Source organism: Rhinoraja longicauda, chromosome 33 (genome assembly GCF_053455715.1).
Source record: "Rhinoraja longicauda isolate Sanriku21f chromosome 33, sRhiLon1.1, whole genome shotgun sequence".
In the NCBI taxonomy this organism is placed as follows: domain Eukaryota; kingdom Metazoa; phylum Chordata; class Chondrichthyes; order Rajiformes; family Arhynchobatidae; genus Rhinoraja; species Rhinoraja longicauda.
The window spans coordinates 18,116,631-18,132,368 of record NC_135985.1 but is presented as its reverse complement, the minus strand read 5'-3'; the positions used below and the strand labels follow the sequence as shown (position 1 = coordinate 18,132,368).

Here is a 15,738-nt window from a genome sequence, read left to right as displayed (position 1 = left end):
TGAAGCACGAGGAAGTGACTGTCAAATACTTGAAAAAATATTTATTTCCCCATCTTTTCTTTTTGAATCAGAAAGAGAGGTAGGTCAATGAAATTCAGTTTATCCAAATAACACATCAACAGTTAGATAGTCGAGGCGTATTTACCCAGTTGATTTGGTTTTTGGTAACCTTGGTTACCGAAGGAGGAACATTGGCCAGAACACCAGTTAGAGGGGATTTAGTTTGTTGTTCATTCCAGGGACGTGCGCATTGGTGGCAAGGCTGACATCCACTGCCGATCTTAGGTGCTGTTTAATGCTGTAGTGCACCATAGTAAATCATTGCAAGCAATTTGATCTGGTTGAGAGGTTTGCTAGGCTACTTCAGAGGGTAGTTACGGATTAATGGAAGATATTAAATGATTTTGCATTTATATAAAGCTAGTGCCTCAGAGGCAATGTCACATTGATCAGTGAGTAGCTTTCAAAGTATGTTTTCAAGGATTAGAGAAGTGGCTTCTGGGGGGGGGATTGGTACTGAGGTGCTGGGTGACAATAACAAAGCGATGGAAACTACGGATGATCAAGAGAACAAACAGTGGGGGCCCAGGAAATGTTGGAGGAGGTTAATGATCAAGAGGAGCAAGGACATAAACTTAAGAATCTTAATTCTCATGTAGTGTATGTTGATTAATGAGTAAAATGATGCTATTTTGCAGCTCAGGATTGAGTCACTAAGTTTCTAATCAGCTAAACTTAAGGAGATTGGGAGATGGAGATCAACCAGGAAAGCACTGGAATAAACCATTACCAATATGCATTTATCAGGCAAAGGACATCAACTTGAAGAACAGGAATTCCAACAATCAACAAGCCCATTACCAATGTGCCTTCTTGTCAGCTCCACTGCTGCGTTCCGGTTCACATTTGAGAGCAACCCCAAGCAGAAGCGTTCAGAGTTGGATGGATCAGTGAAGCCATCCACAGTGAGAGAGGGCTGCGAGGCATGAAAGGTCTCCCCCACTCGCTGGTTCAGTTCATAGTAAGCTATCGAGCACCAGAACGCTGGTTCACAGTAAGTGACGGGCTGCAGGTCTGAAAAAGGAAAAGCAGAACATTAAAAATCCATGCAACAAATTTGTCCATTAACAAAATGTGACACAGACAAAGTGCTTCAGTCTACAATATATGATGGCCTCACCCAAGCATCGATATTTCCAATATTTCCTATCCACCATACCCCTCCCTCCACCTCTGTAACTTAAACAACCTTTTTCTCTCATTCTGACCAATGGACTGACAAAATGTTAACGCTGTTCCTCTCTTCACAGATGCTGCCTGGCCCTCTGAGTGCTTCCAGCATTTTCGGTTTTGTTTCAGATTTCCAACATCTACCTTTTGATTTTCAAAAATTTGCCGTTTTGATCAACGCTATCCTTCCACATCCAAGTTTAAGCCAAATTTGTTTTTTGGCTGTGGCAGAATCGATCACCTTTCACCTCAGAATCTGAAGATAATGGTTTCAAATCTCACTTGGAAAACTCGAAGTCTCGGGCGGCATTCCAGCAAAAGAGGTCTCTCAGAAGTGCTGTTAAACCCAGGTTCTGGAAGAGGTCATGGCACTGTTTGAAGTAGGAAGTTCTCCCCAATATCCTGGGCAGCACTTAACCTTCCCACAACGTGACTATATACAATTATCTGATTATCACATTGCTATTTCTGAGATTTTGGTCTACTTAAACACTGCTGCTTTCCTCCCCATTACAAATCTTCATCCGTTGTAAAGCACTTTGGGAAACCCTGAGAAGCAGGAGATTTGGTGTCGTGGAAATAAAGGTCTTTTATTGAGTCAGAGTTATACAGCACGGAAACAAGCCTTTCCGCGAAACTAGCCCAGGCTAAACAAGATGCCCCATCTACACTAGTCCCACCTGCATGTTTGGCCCTTATTTTTCTAAACCTTTCCTATCCATGCACCTGTCCAAATGTCTTTTAAATGATGCTAGAGTACCTGCCTCAACTGTCTCCTCCGGCAGCTTGTTCCATATACCTGCCACCCTCTGCGTGAAAAAGTTGCCCCTCAGGTTCCTATTAAATCTTTTTCCCTCTCCTTAAACCTATGTACTCTGGTTCTTGATTCCGATGCTCTGGGTTAAACGCTCTGTGCATTCACCCTATCTGTTCCCCTCATGTTTTTAAACACCTTAGATCACCCCTCAGCTTCCCTCGCTCCAAGGAGGAAAGTTCTAGTCTGGCCAACCTCTCCCTATAGCTCAGGACATTGCCCTTGCACTCTTTCCAGCTGATGTTGTTTTTGGGTTTTGGATGCGAGGGAGAAGCTAAAAAGGATGAAGTTTCAAAGCCTCACCTTCTACATTCATACAGCAGTGACTTTTCAGCCCAACAAATTTGCATTGGTCTATGCATCCACATGGTAACCTAGTGAAGTTTCCTATACACCCATTGGGGTGGGAGCTGCTTTACGTCCTCATCGTCCACCCTGGGTAGTTCTACGGAACTGGCAGAATTTGCAGCAAAGCGTCAACTACAGTACTCTGAAGCACCAATTGCCACTTTTGATTATTGTAGTTGACATACGGAAGAAGAAGACACACCCATTGATGACCTTTCTTAGTCCAAAGATTCTCAGATCACATTATTTACTGGACTCTCCTGGAACAATCGTTTCAGAAAACGCCACCGTTTCAGACTTCTTGTTCTCTGCATTTCTTTGATTATCTTTTCATGCCTGTTCTCACTCTCCGCTGGAAATGATCAGCAATTAACCTCTTGAAACTCGGGTCTCTCACCACCTCATCAGCTGCACAGATAGAGGTTCATTTAAAAGGATTTAAATGCACTGGCCAATTTGAGCATGTTGCTAAGATCCCAGGTGCAGCACTGAAATCACTGATAAGGTTATCTGTTTAGTGAGGTTAGCTAAGGGCTAAATATTAACTGGGGCGCTGGAAGAACTCTCCTGTTTTCTGCAAAATATTGCCTCAAGTTCTTTTCGAAGAAAGCTGATGCGGTCTCAGATTATTGTCTCACCTGAAAGATGATACAGCAAAACTGATAATCCGCTGTCTGACTATTTGGAAATCTCGAGGCTTAGCAGTTGATGCTATCTGCACTCACTCTGAACTCACCGCGACCCTGGTTCCCCTGCTCCCTCAACTCACTCTGTTTAATGAAAAACGTGATACTGGAAAATATGTACCATATAACAATAAAGTACGGTTGGGTTATTAAAGTCCTAAGTGTGCAAGAGTTGAGTTGTACTAAAACTCCCTCCATGGTAAGAGTAACCCCACAATTGGTAACAACCTAGAAAAACAATACTGTATTAATTCCAAATCCTATAACCTCGCTGCCCACATAATACTATCCAACATTCTAGTCTTGCTTTTGTATTCTTTATCTCAACCAAACCTTCTGCTTGCCTTATCCTCTTGCATTGTCTGCACACCAAGGACCCTCTGCACCTCCTCCATTTCTATTTTAATCACTGAGCCCATTCTTCCATACCACTTCCAGGTGTTCTCTTCCAGATTACTTAACAATCTTAGTAAGAACAAATAAAAGTGATTAACACTTGGGATCGTTCAAGTCAGGCAACGCAGGCATTCATTGGGCTTGTCTACAGTAGAACTCCAAGGTGCTGAAAATTAGACTGAATGGGGTCTTTTCGCCACAAATTACTTTCCGCCAGTGGCCCTGCTGAGCAAAGCCATCACCAGGTGTGTTACACAGGGACAGCGCTGATTCCCAATGACACAGTCAGCTGGTCCCAGACAAGAGGTTTCTACTCATAGCTGAGTGTCTCTCTAGACAGAGTAGCTCTGTGCAATGTGACATCGCATTGCATTCGCGGGAAGCCGAGATGTTAAAAGTTGCCACAGCTCCGCTCACGACAGTGACAAGAGTTCTACAGCAAAATCAATGGAAAAAGACTACGGCAGCAAAGTATTTTTTTAAAGTTCAGTGCTGAACTTACGTCAGACTGTCAACATAATTTGCAGGCTTCTCCCATACATTCTCATGCACGCGCTCTCTCTCATTCACAGACACACAAACACACTGAATACACAATTGAGTTTGAACAGCTGCTACCCATTTTTGCTGCTCTGAACAGCTGTTCTTGCTGGGAGAATTCAATCTCTCAGAAAAGAGCGATCCTCATTTTAGAATAAAAGCTGTAATTCCAAAACAATAGTCTGCCGCTTAATCTCTCTCCCTTTCGCAAGACTAACTCTCACGGAGGTACAACTACACAGTCAAATGCTATCTGCCCCATGTGACTCTGGTGGAGACTGGTGTTGGGGGTAAAACACACACACACACACAGCGTCACAGGAGCACAACATTCTTGTTCACTTACACTCACGCACCCAACTTCACGCCTACACTTGCCTACATGGGTCAGTAATCAGGAACAGAAACCTTAACTGATTTTGTTATGAGTTACCAGTTTCAAGACAGAAGGGTTGAGGTTCTAAAGATGGGGGCTCGGTCAGAAGATATGGCTCCAATTTTGAGCCACAATCTCAAATAAAGATGCATCGTAGTGTGGTGAAGAATGTTGCCCGTGTATGAGAATTCGGATCTTACTCACTCGCTCGTTCACTGATGGGGTGCAGTGTTCCTGCCTGGTCTCATTAAATCAGCTTCCTGCCACATTTCCTGTTTATCTTTTAAACTTGCACTGGGTTCAGCTTTGGCAGTGATCCACGTTCAATGACTATTTTGTGTTCCCAACTCTCCTCTCCTGCTGGCGTTCAACCCTTGCTGGCTCCACAGGGGCTTTCGTGACCATTCCTTATTTGCCCTCAGGGCATTAAAGGAATATTACTTGCCTTGGCTGGGACATGAGTGTTCAGCTCAGTCCACTCATTGTCCACTTTAGATCCATTCCTTGGAGTAGTGATAATGAGCTGGAACCTGGGGAATTCATTCTCTTTGCACCTTCCGTAAGAAGGGTAATGAATCAAGTTGCAACTCCTCTCCCTTTACCTTTCTTAAAGCCATTTATCACAAGCCACACGAATGACTATTTTCAGGATATAACATAGCTAACCACCCCATTAGCTTTGTGAACCTAATGGTGAGCCAGTTTCTTGAAATACTATTAAAAGTACGGTTGGGTGGGAGAGCTCTGAATTTTTAGACCCAATGACAATGAATGGTGATGTATTTGCAAGTTAAGAATATGATCGCAGTCATCCAGTACCAAAATAGGCCCTTTGGACCACCTTATTGTCCGCACTAATCATCGAACACCCATTTACAATAATCCCATTCTTCCCATCAATTCGAACCCTCAGATTTCACCACTCACCGACACACAAGGAACAATATACAGGGACTAATTAACGTACCAACCAGAACCTTCATTGGGATGTGGGCCATGTACTTCAGTTCACCTGCTACCATTATCTACTTTGGTGTCAGACAGTGAGTGGACCTGGGAGGTTTGGAAGTGATGGAAGGAAACATCGTACAAGTGGTCTTAGGAATTGGTCCTTCCAGTCATGCATGCTTGTCTTCTCCCGCGCCAGGAAGATACACACCGATCAACACTCAAGCTCACCCCCACCACAGCCACCCACCAATTCCACAGCAAGGACACACCACCTCCAGCATTGACCAGAGGGACAGAGACAGGGTGGTCTAAAAAGGAATGAGAATTAGAAGGGAGATGCACACTATTTCAAATGGCAACGCGCCAGTGCTTTGACAGCTGGTTAACTAGGCCTCCGCTTTATTGCGAGTGTAAATTGCAACCACAAATGTGGTAAATGTTCAACTTGACAGATTTTATTATAAGGAGTGACAGTTGGCCAGGAGTGACTTGCAGAGCATAGGAGAGCAGCAAAGGCACAAAATGGCAATTCTGGCAGTTTGTGTTAGACATTTCAATCCCGTTCCTGGGAAAGAGACATCTTTCTCAAACCCATTTGCCTCCCAATCCCAAAGCGATAACTTCAGGCTGATCGGAGGAGACTGTTGACTCATTTGCCAGTGTTTACATTTCACTGGTAATCACACTGAATCATCTCATCCCTTATGCCTTAAAATGGAAGGAGGTTGGAGTGACAGACTTTCAATGTTTGCAGCTTTCTTCACAGTTCATCATCCGGTCCCAACCAGCTGACAGCCACTGTACCTCCCATTTTCTCCCTGCACCCGAGTTCCTCTCCACACTTCACCGTGACAACATTTTCACTCCTGGAATCGTCCACCTAAGCTGTGGATGTTCTGTCACAGAGTACATTCGATGTTGAGATAGATAGATTTTGTGACTCTAAAGGAACCAATAGATTGGGAATCAGGTGGGTGATGTACAAAATCAGCCATGAGGGTACAAGAGGGATGGCACAGAGGCGCAGTGGTAGAGTTGCTGCCTCTCAGTGCCGGAGATCTGGGTTCGATCCCAACTGCAGGTGATGTCTGTTTTGTACTGTAAAGATGTACAATTTTATTGGTTAATTGGCTTTGGAAAATTGTAAATTGAATCTAGTATAGTGCAAGTGTACAGGGTGATCACTGGTCGGCACAAACAAGGTGGGCCGAAGGCCCTGCTTCCACACTGTATCTCTAAAGTCTAAAGTAAAGTTTAAAGAGGGCTGGGCAGCCAAAGGATTGACTCCACTATTACTTGCACAGGGACGGCACAGTGGCGCAGTGGTAGAGCTGCTGCCTTACAGCACTTGCAACGCCGGAGACCCGAGTTCGATCCTGACTACGGGTGCTGTCCCAACAGAGTTTGTACGTTCTCCCCGTGGCTGCGTGGGTTTTCTCCGAGATCTTCGGTTTCCTCCCTCGCTCCAAAGACGTACAGGTATGTAGGTTAATTGGCTTGGTGCATGTGTAAATTGTCACTAGTGTGTGTAGGATAGTGTTAATGTGTGGGGGATCGCTGGTCGGTGCGGACTAGGTGGTCCGAAGGGCCTGTTTCCCCGCTGTATCTCTAAACTAAACTGCAGAAATTGTCACTGCTCTTGCTTCTGCCTCGGAATTCACAGCTGTAAAGTCTTTACGAACGCTTTGAGTCATAGCAAGTATACATCCAAAGAGATAACTTTATTTACAAATTGCATGACAGCACACTTAAACTTAGTTAGATGTTGGGTCTGAATAGCTCAGACAGTCTATGGCATCGCTGTGATGGGAGTGAGCATACGACTCTCCTAACCAATCAGGACCACTGTTTGAACTCACACACACTAACAGATAACAAAGTTCCTGCTTAAAACCCACTGTAAAAGATCATTTCAGTTTGCTCTGGATGTTTTGGTTATCATCCAGAAAACAAAATGAACCTTGCTGATTTGTAGCAGATCATTTCTCAGATTCTATCCCTGGATTATAGATTTAAAAACACCATTAACTAGCGGTTCCTACAGCCCACCACCACCCAGCGACACCTTCTGGAATGCAATCCTGACATCATTAGGTGGGCAATTGAATAAAAATCTACTGCCCAAACGCAACATAAATCAAAATCCAAACAAGCTCGATGATGTTGTTTAAGACATATTGTTTCCCTTTTTCGTTTTCATCGTTCCTGTCCCTTCCCCATCCCTGAATTTCCGTGGCCTTATAATTCACAGATCCCTGCACTGCTCCAAATCTGATCTCCTGCTCGCCTCTCCTGTCCGCAGTTTCTTTCTTAGTTCTGAAATTCTGCTCCCTAACCACATCATTACCTTTACTTTCCCCTTCAAACCTGAATTTTTGAAGCCCTTCAATGGGATGATTTAGTTTAGTTGCTCTAACGACTGTATGCACCATGTTGTACACCTTTAACTAAAGTGTCCATTAAGTAGACCGAGTGTGTGCATCTCCTGGAAGCCACAGTTCCCAGTCTTTGAGCCCTGCCCAGCAGCTGTTGCCGCTGTGCAGAGCTGCCCAAGTTTGCCCGACCAGCCACTGCTGCTGGAATGTTAAACAACAGTCTCTTGTTCACTGTGGGACAGTGTGCTCCAGTAGCACTGAGTCAGGCAAACAAAGCTAAACCGTGGGCTGACTGCCAATGTAAACTTTGTGACCTGGGGGTGAACTTCCATCATCAGCGGTGCTCACTCAAATCTGATCACTTGACAAACGGCAGCTCTCAATACTGCATGGACTACTCCCCCACCTGCTCAGTGAAACGTCAACCGGTGCCAGCTCCCACCTTGCATCCATCTCCAGCCTCTGGTAAACAAGCTACTTACAAGGAAAGCAATGATTTATAGTAAAAAGGGACCAGGAAAGAGAAAAAAAAGTGAAAATGAGAAGAAAGGTGGATGAAAGAGAGACGAACAGATTTATTTTCCATACTGAATTGCCTGAATCTCAGTGTAACCCAAAAATAACCTGGTAGTTCAGCAAAGGCATTTTCCTTTTTTGGTACATTTGCACTGCGGGAAAAATTACTTCAGGTTGGGGTGCTTCCATTTATCTTCATTCCCTCATCCTAAAGTAACTGCTGCATTTAATGTGGCCTGTACCTGCCACAGTTTCTCAGAATATGAGAAGAACAGAGATGAGGAAAAACTTTTTCAGTCAGAGAGTTGTGAATCTGTGGAATTCCCTGCCTCAGAAGGCAGTGGAGGCCAATTCTCTGAATGCATCCAAGAGAGAGCTAGAGCTCTTAAGGATAGCGGAGTCAGGGGGTATGGGGAGAAGGCAGGAACGGGGTACTGACTGAGAATGATCAGCCATGATGACATTGAATAGCGGTGCTGGCTCGAAGGGCCAAATGGCCTCCTCCTGCACCTATTGCCTATTGTCTAATATGGAACTAGAAAACAAAAGCTGAAAGGCCACTATTGCCCTCCTCAATAAGATCATTGTTGGTTGTGCACCTCGTCCATCTCCGCTGGTTCCCTCAGTCCAAAAGTCTACCCGTCTCAGCTCGAAATGAATTAAGTAACAGAACCTTCCTATTTCCCCCTAAGCTAAGGGAGATTCCGTAACACACTGTATCTGTAAACTCTAAACATCAAACAAGGTAAATGCGATCATTAGATTTGTGGTTCTGTGTACTCACCCAAGTTATTGTGTGTTGGTGACAAGGGGTTTGGTGACAGGTCAGCCGCAGACCCTAAACAGTCAGAAAAGCGACAGTGTAAAGGTCCAGAAACAATTCACAAAACATTTCATATCAACAGAAGGTGTAGCTGCAGTGGTGTCTGTACTTAATGATGAACTTTTTACATATCTCTACTGTTAATTCTAAAATGGCAATAATCAGACATAACCAAATAGTGCAATATCCAAACTGATTCCAAGAATCTCCATAATTTCCCAGGAGAATGCAAAAATTAAACACTAATTTCCATGGCACTGCTGGTGACAAAATCCAGGAAAATAAATCAAGAGAGGTTCCACAGAATACTTCAATTAAATTATCAGTTTCCTATTTCTCATAATTACACAAATAATAAAGAGATATTCTTTATAATTTGTGTTATTTTGAGGATTAGGAAACACGGGCTGATAATTTAATTGAAGGGAGTAGTCCATTGATTGGTTGGATATGTCAAGCGATGGTGAGACTGCAGAGAAGAATGGTGGAAGGCATGGGTCATGTGCTGTTACCCTTCCATACAAGTCCATTTTATTCCAAAGACGAAGGGGAAAAAATGGAGATGAAAAAACTGCCACTGGTGTTTGGATCATCACACCTCAAGACAGCATGATGGAAAATAATGACCCTTTAGCTGTGTGTCTGCAAGGGACATCATTGTCCATCACTACACTAACGAGTTCTCCGCTACTCCAATTCAGCGGGACTTTGTAGATCAAGCCTGCAATAGCACTGCTTGGAAGACGTTCATCCTTAAAAGGTGTTCCGGGGCAGACTAACTATTTTCTCCTGAAATTGCTCTATGATGTTTGCCCAGCCCTGTGTGTGTTACCTGTGTCCATGCTGTGGTTCATCTGATGGTCACTGGTTTCTCCATCCTCACTTATGTAACCTGGCGGGGGAGTTTCTAGGGAGAAGAGAAAGGATATCATTATTAAACCGCTGTTCACATTCTGACGAGGCTACATTTTGCATCAGTTTGGAGGTTTCATTTACAGGCTCCAGAGTGACGGGTAAAAAAGGTGGAGATCTTGCTACGTTTGATCTTGGTTTCTAAAGTTGGACCATGCCCCCCCTGAAAGTCTAGTTATTATTACCAATTGCTTTCAACAATTGGCCCTATGTCAACATCAGTTTGGTTTAGTTTAGAGATACAGCATGGGAACGGGCTCAGCACTAGTTCTTTGTTATCCCGCCTTTTCATCCACTCCTAATACACTGGGAGCACTTTATGGAGGCCATTTAACGTACACTACCGCACGTCTTTGGGATGTGGGAGGAAACTAGAGCCCCCGGAGTAAACAGGCAGTCACAGGGAGAACGTGCAAACTCTGTGCTGACAGCACCCGAGAATCGGGATTGAACCTGAATAGGCCCGGAGATGGCAACTCTACCAGCTGCGTCAATAGACATTTTTGAGACAAAGAACTGAATTCCAGAGGTGAAGTGGGAGTGCTTGACATCAAGGCTGCAATTTATCGAGTAAAGGCATCAAGGCTAAACTGGAATCATTGGCAACAGGAGGAAATCCCTCCACTGATTGGAATCATACCCAGCATAAAGGAAGGTTGTGGTGGTTGAAGGCTTCAGCCGCAGGTCATCTCTGCAGGAAGAGGTAGTGTGTAGTGACCTAACCCAACCATCTTCAGCTGCTTTATTAGTGACTGCCTTCAATCGCGAGATCACAAGTCGGGATATTCGCTGTCAGGATATTTGCACAATGTTCAGCACCATTCACCACTCCTCAGATAATGAAGCCTGTTCTCAAACCAAATGTAGCACAAAATGGACAAAATCCACACCTGGGCTGATAGATAGCAAGTAACAGTCACAACACACAAGTGGAGGCAATGACTATCCAACAAGAGAAAATCCAGCTATCCCCCTGACAATAAATGACATTGCCATCACTGAATCCCCACCATCAATATCCTGAGGATTACCATTGATGATAAACTGAACCAGAGTACCAGTATACACGATGTGGCTATAAGAGCAGGAATCCTATGGAGTAACTCACTTCCAATGTCCCCAAAGTCTGTCCACCACCTACAAGGCTCGTCAGGAGAGTGATGGAACACTCTCCATTTTGCCTAGCCTAGAGTGTAGCTTCAACGACACTCAAGGAGCTCAGCACAGTGGCAGAGCAGCTCCCTTGATGGCCACCACTATCCTCAACCACCCACTCACTCCAACACCGATTGACCAACAAGATGCAAACCTGGAGGGCAACCTTTTCTACTCAGAATGTGGTGGGTAAATGGAATGAGCTGCCAGAGGACGTGAAGCAGTAACTACAACAGTATTTAAAAGACACTGGACAGGTGCATGGATAGGGAAGGTTTAGAGGGATATGGGCCAAACACGGGCAAATGGGACTAGCTTAGAAGGGACATCTTGGTCATCATGGATGAGTTGGGCCGATGGGCCTTTATCCTTGCTGTATAACTCTATGACGATCTGTTATCCATCCTAAAAAGAACACAAAGTACTGGAGAAACTCAGCAGGTCAGGCAGCATCCCTGGAGATCATGGATAGGTGATGGTTCGGGTCAGGACACTTCTTCCAGGGACCCACAGAATTACTCCAGCACTCTGTCCTTTTTTGAAAATCCACAAATGCAGTTCCATGTTTCTACGTTATCCATTCTAAACTGATTGTCTTGCTGGGTCATTTAAGTTAAGAATCACATTTTCCAGGATTGGAATCAAATACAGGGATAGTGAAAGAACGGCACCTTAATTTTTAATGAAAAGATTTACATAAGCAGGTGTTTTTAGAACTGTGTTTCTATGGTTACAATGACTGCATCTAGCTTCTTTAATTCTACATTGTCTTATATGAACTTAATTTCTGCAGTGACATTCAGATTCACAGCCCTGGGTTAATTGTTCCAGAATTTGCAATATTAATCCAGTATCTGGTTTTCAACTGTGCCTCGCCTGACACATAGTCATAGAGTCATACAGTATGGAAACAGGCCCTTCGGCCCAACTTGCCCATGCCGACCAACATGCCCCATCTAGTCGCACCTGCCTGTGTTGGGCCATAACCCTCTAAACTTATCCTATCCTTGTACCTGTCCAAATGGTTTTTAAACGTTGTGAAAGTACCTACCTCAACTACCTCCTCTGGCAGCTCGTTCCACATATGTACCACCCTTTGTGTAAAAAGTTGCCCCTCAGGCTCCTATTAAATCTCCCCCCCCCCCCTCTCATTATCGCTATGTCCTCTGGTTCTTGATTCCTCTGCTCTGGGTAAAAGACTTTACATTTACCCTAGGTGTTCCTCTTATGATCTTTTACACCACTGTAGGGTCACCCCTCATCCTCCTGCACTCCAAGGAATAAAGTCCTAGCCTATTCAACCTCTCCCTATAGCCCGGGCCCTCGAGTCCTGGCAACATCCTTGTAAATCTTCTCTGCACGCTTTCCAGCTTAACAACATTTAACATTACATGATAAATGTAGGCACACTATAATTTGCCTCCCCTGCATTTTGATCCACACCAATGAAGTATCAGAGAGGAAACATTGGCCGAAGGTGATGCATTTCTGCTGCCACTGACTCAAGCGACGAAAAGTCAAATAGCCCCACAACTGTGATCATTCACCGACTTTTGAAACCAAAAGATGGAAACTTGATAAAAGCGCTTTACAAATTGCAGTCTTACATCAGGCATATTGCGTGAGTACACAGCAGCTCTCGTGTGCTAATATCTGATAACCAACACAGTAAGCTTCTTTCAAACTCTGCTGGAATGTAGGAGAATGTTGCTCTCCTCTATTTATATACATTTCACGTTTTTTTTTCCTTTTTCCAGTGGAATAATTTTCATCTCCAGCACTGCAAATAGCAGAAAATGTGATGTCCCGGAATGTAGTTTGGTACCTGGTGTGTAGTTGCTCTGAGGTTCAATGCCCGCTGGGAAGTTTGTGTTCTCTGGGATGGAATGTGTGTAGTCTTCCAGGGGTGGTAATTCAGCAGGCATATCTGTGTGTCTTGGCACGAGAACTGGAGGTAAAACTGTAAAACAAAACACACACACACACACACAAAGAATAGAAAGGACGAGATTATTTTCATTTAAGGCCAATGGAACAGCTCTCTATTTAAAGCTTCTTTTTCCTACCTGAATCCTCCAATACCCACTGGATGCCAGTTTGGCAAGCGGGTAGCATTCTCACCCGAGTCACAACATTTTGGTTTTAGGCTCCTTGCTGGAATTTCAATAACGTTGACTAAACTAGGGCTGCATTGATATGAATATTGCCCACTGGAAGAAGAATTAAACCAGGGCCTTTGACACTCTGTTCACAGGGCTGATTAAGATTCCACATCACTACTTAACAACCAGCAGGGAGCTTGCCTGCCGTCCACACCAACTAAACAAATGAACAGTCATCAAACAGATCAGATATCCTTTACGTAAATACAATCAAGTGAAACTCAAATACAATAGATAAAGCAAAGAGGATGAAACGGAGTTCAGAATATGTTTGTTGCCCAAGTCATCACACACTTTTTAATATTCAGTTATGCTCTCTGGTTGTTGTCTAAAGAATCTTTCTCTATTTATCTCATCAATTTCCATCCACTTTATTTTAAAATTCCTGTTGCGTTCATTTTTTTCCACTGCAAAATGCAAAGTTCATTCATGGCCATAAAGGATTTAATGAGCTTGGATGTATCTCAAAGCAAAACCAAGATGGATAGGATGACCAAATGGACATTCTTTAAATTGCGAAAGGACTTGGCAGAGTGATCAGAGAGACGTTTTCCACTCAGAGAAATTCTAAACTGGATTGTCACCAGTAAAACCAATAATATTCCATCAGAGAGAGGTTAATAGTGGGGAGGACCTTCACAGAGTGTACGGTAATACTCTGGTAAACTGGCAACCTTGGGACTTTGGTAGTTTTGGGCCAGCATATTTTCTGGACTACTGGGAGCTACTCTATCAACACTCCAACACTGAAGCAGGAAGATCCTGACCCTAAACATGATCTATCCTTTTCCCTCCACAGATGCCGAGTTTCTCCAGGACATTTGTGTTTTGCAGATTATTATTTAGTTTTTAAAACATGTTAGCACTGCTATAATGATTGTTCTAGTGAACCCGTTGTGTTTAAAGGGAGCAGGAGATGCAACTCCAGACGCACACCTCCCTGTGTTCCGATCCCTAGCCCTGTCTCCGCAGTGCACTGGATCCACACTCCAGGTGAGGCCCCAGTATTGTGTTCAGTTTTGGTCACCCTGCTATAGGAAGGATGTCATAAAGTTGGAAAGAGTGCAGGGATTTACAAGCATGTTGCCAAGACTTGAGGACCTGAGCTACAGGCTTAGGTAAGCTAGGACTTTATTCCTTGGACCGCAGGAGGCGGAGGATTGATCTTATAGAGGTGTACAAGATCATGAGAGGAACAGAGGGCGAATGCACAGTCTTTTACCCAGAGTAGAGGTATCAAAAACCAGAGGACATAGGCTGAAGATGAGGAGAGAAAGATTTCATTCATGCAATTCTTTCATGCAGAGGGAGTTGGGTATATGGAACGAGATGCCAGAGCGGGGAGTTGAGGCAAGTACTATAACAATATTTGGACAAGGACATGGATCGGGCAGATTCAGAGGATAGGAGCCAAATGCAGACAGGTGGGACCAGTGTAGATGGGGCATCTCGCTCGGTCAGCAGGGGCAAGTGGGGCTGAAGGGTCCGTTTCGCTGTGACTCAATAACTACGGTTTCCATGGTTCCTGCCAACACTCGGCAGGTTTGAAGAGATGACCTCCTTGGTGAAGTTAGGGCACAGGCTGAGCCTCGGGATGTGATGGGCCTCCACTAGGCCCAGATGGAAGTGGACATCTGTCTTGTTTCAAAGCTTTGAAGCATCACGAGTTGCCACTCAAAGGTATTTAAAAATTGCAGGTGAAAATGATATATAGGAAGGTAATTAAAATTAGAACCCCCATTTAGAATTAATGAAAAAAATTGACTTAAATAAAAGCAATGGGACCAAAGAGCTGGGCTTCAAGGGAATGTGGCCACGTGACTTCCCATCCCACCCATCCTGTGCATATCTGCTTGCTGCTCTAGTTGGTGCTCTTACCTGGGGTCTCCACCCTTTGGTAGTGGTAAGGGTTCACACAGACCTCGTCCTTCTTCATGTGAAAGGCAAACTCACACATTTCCATGGCTCGAAGCTCGTGGTGGCTGTGAAGGTCCGGCCAGCGCCACAGGCGGCAGTAGATGACGTGGGGCAGGCCTTTCCGATGGGATACCTGAAGCCTTCCATCAAGAGACCTAAAGGGGCAAAGACACTCCGTCAGAACTAGAGCAGCATCGACAGTAAACTGACAACCGATATGTGATGAACGTTTCAATTACAATGGTGAGGCAGCAACCAATAATTAATTTTGTTGTAAGAAGAGACATCAATAAGAAACAGTGGAATGCTCCCAGATTTCCAATGCACATTTTATCTGGAAACTTGTTTTCATTGAAATGAGGGGACATTAAACTTTGGGGAAAGGAACTTCTTTTCACTTAAGGCAGTGTCTGCACCCACAATCACTAGTGGGAGAGCCTAGGACCAGAGGGCACAGCCTCAGAATAAAAGGACGTACCTTTAGAAAGGAGATGAGGAATTTCTTTAGTCAGAGAGTGGTGAATCTGTAGAATTCAT

At 44.2% G+C, this 15,738-nt stretch overlaps 1 protein-coding gene across 1 annotated transcript in view; it reads right to left on the bottom strand.

Annotated features, from left to right (window-relative positions):
- Nucleotides 1-15,738, bottom strand: part of smad3b (SMAD family member 3b) — an 89,685-nt gene that overhangs the window by 12,833 nt on the left and 61,114 nt on the right. Inside the window, exons 2-6 of the mRNA XM_078427566.1 lie at nucleotides 15,163-15,356; nucleotides 12,948-13,082; nucleotides 9,888-9,962; nucleotides 9,017-9,070; nucleotides 862-1,074 (exon numbers count right to left, since the gene is read on the bottom strand). Coding sequence (XP_078283692.1) covers nucleotides 862-1,074; nucleotides 9,017-9,070; nucleotides 9,888-9,962; nucleotides 12,948-13,082; nucleotides 15,163-15,356 — 671 coding nt within the window. The remainder of the gene's footprint in view (nucleotides 1-861; nucleotides 1,075-9,016; nucleotides 9,071-9,887; nucleotides 9,963-12,947; nucleotides 13,083-15,162; nucleotides 15,357-15,738) is intronic.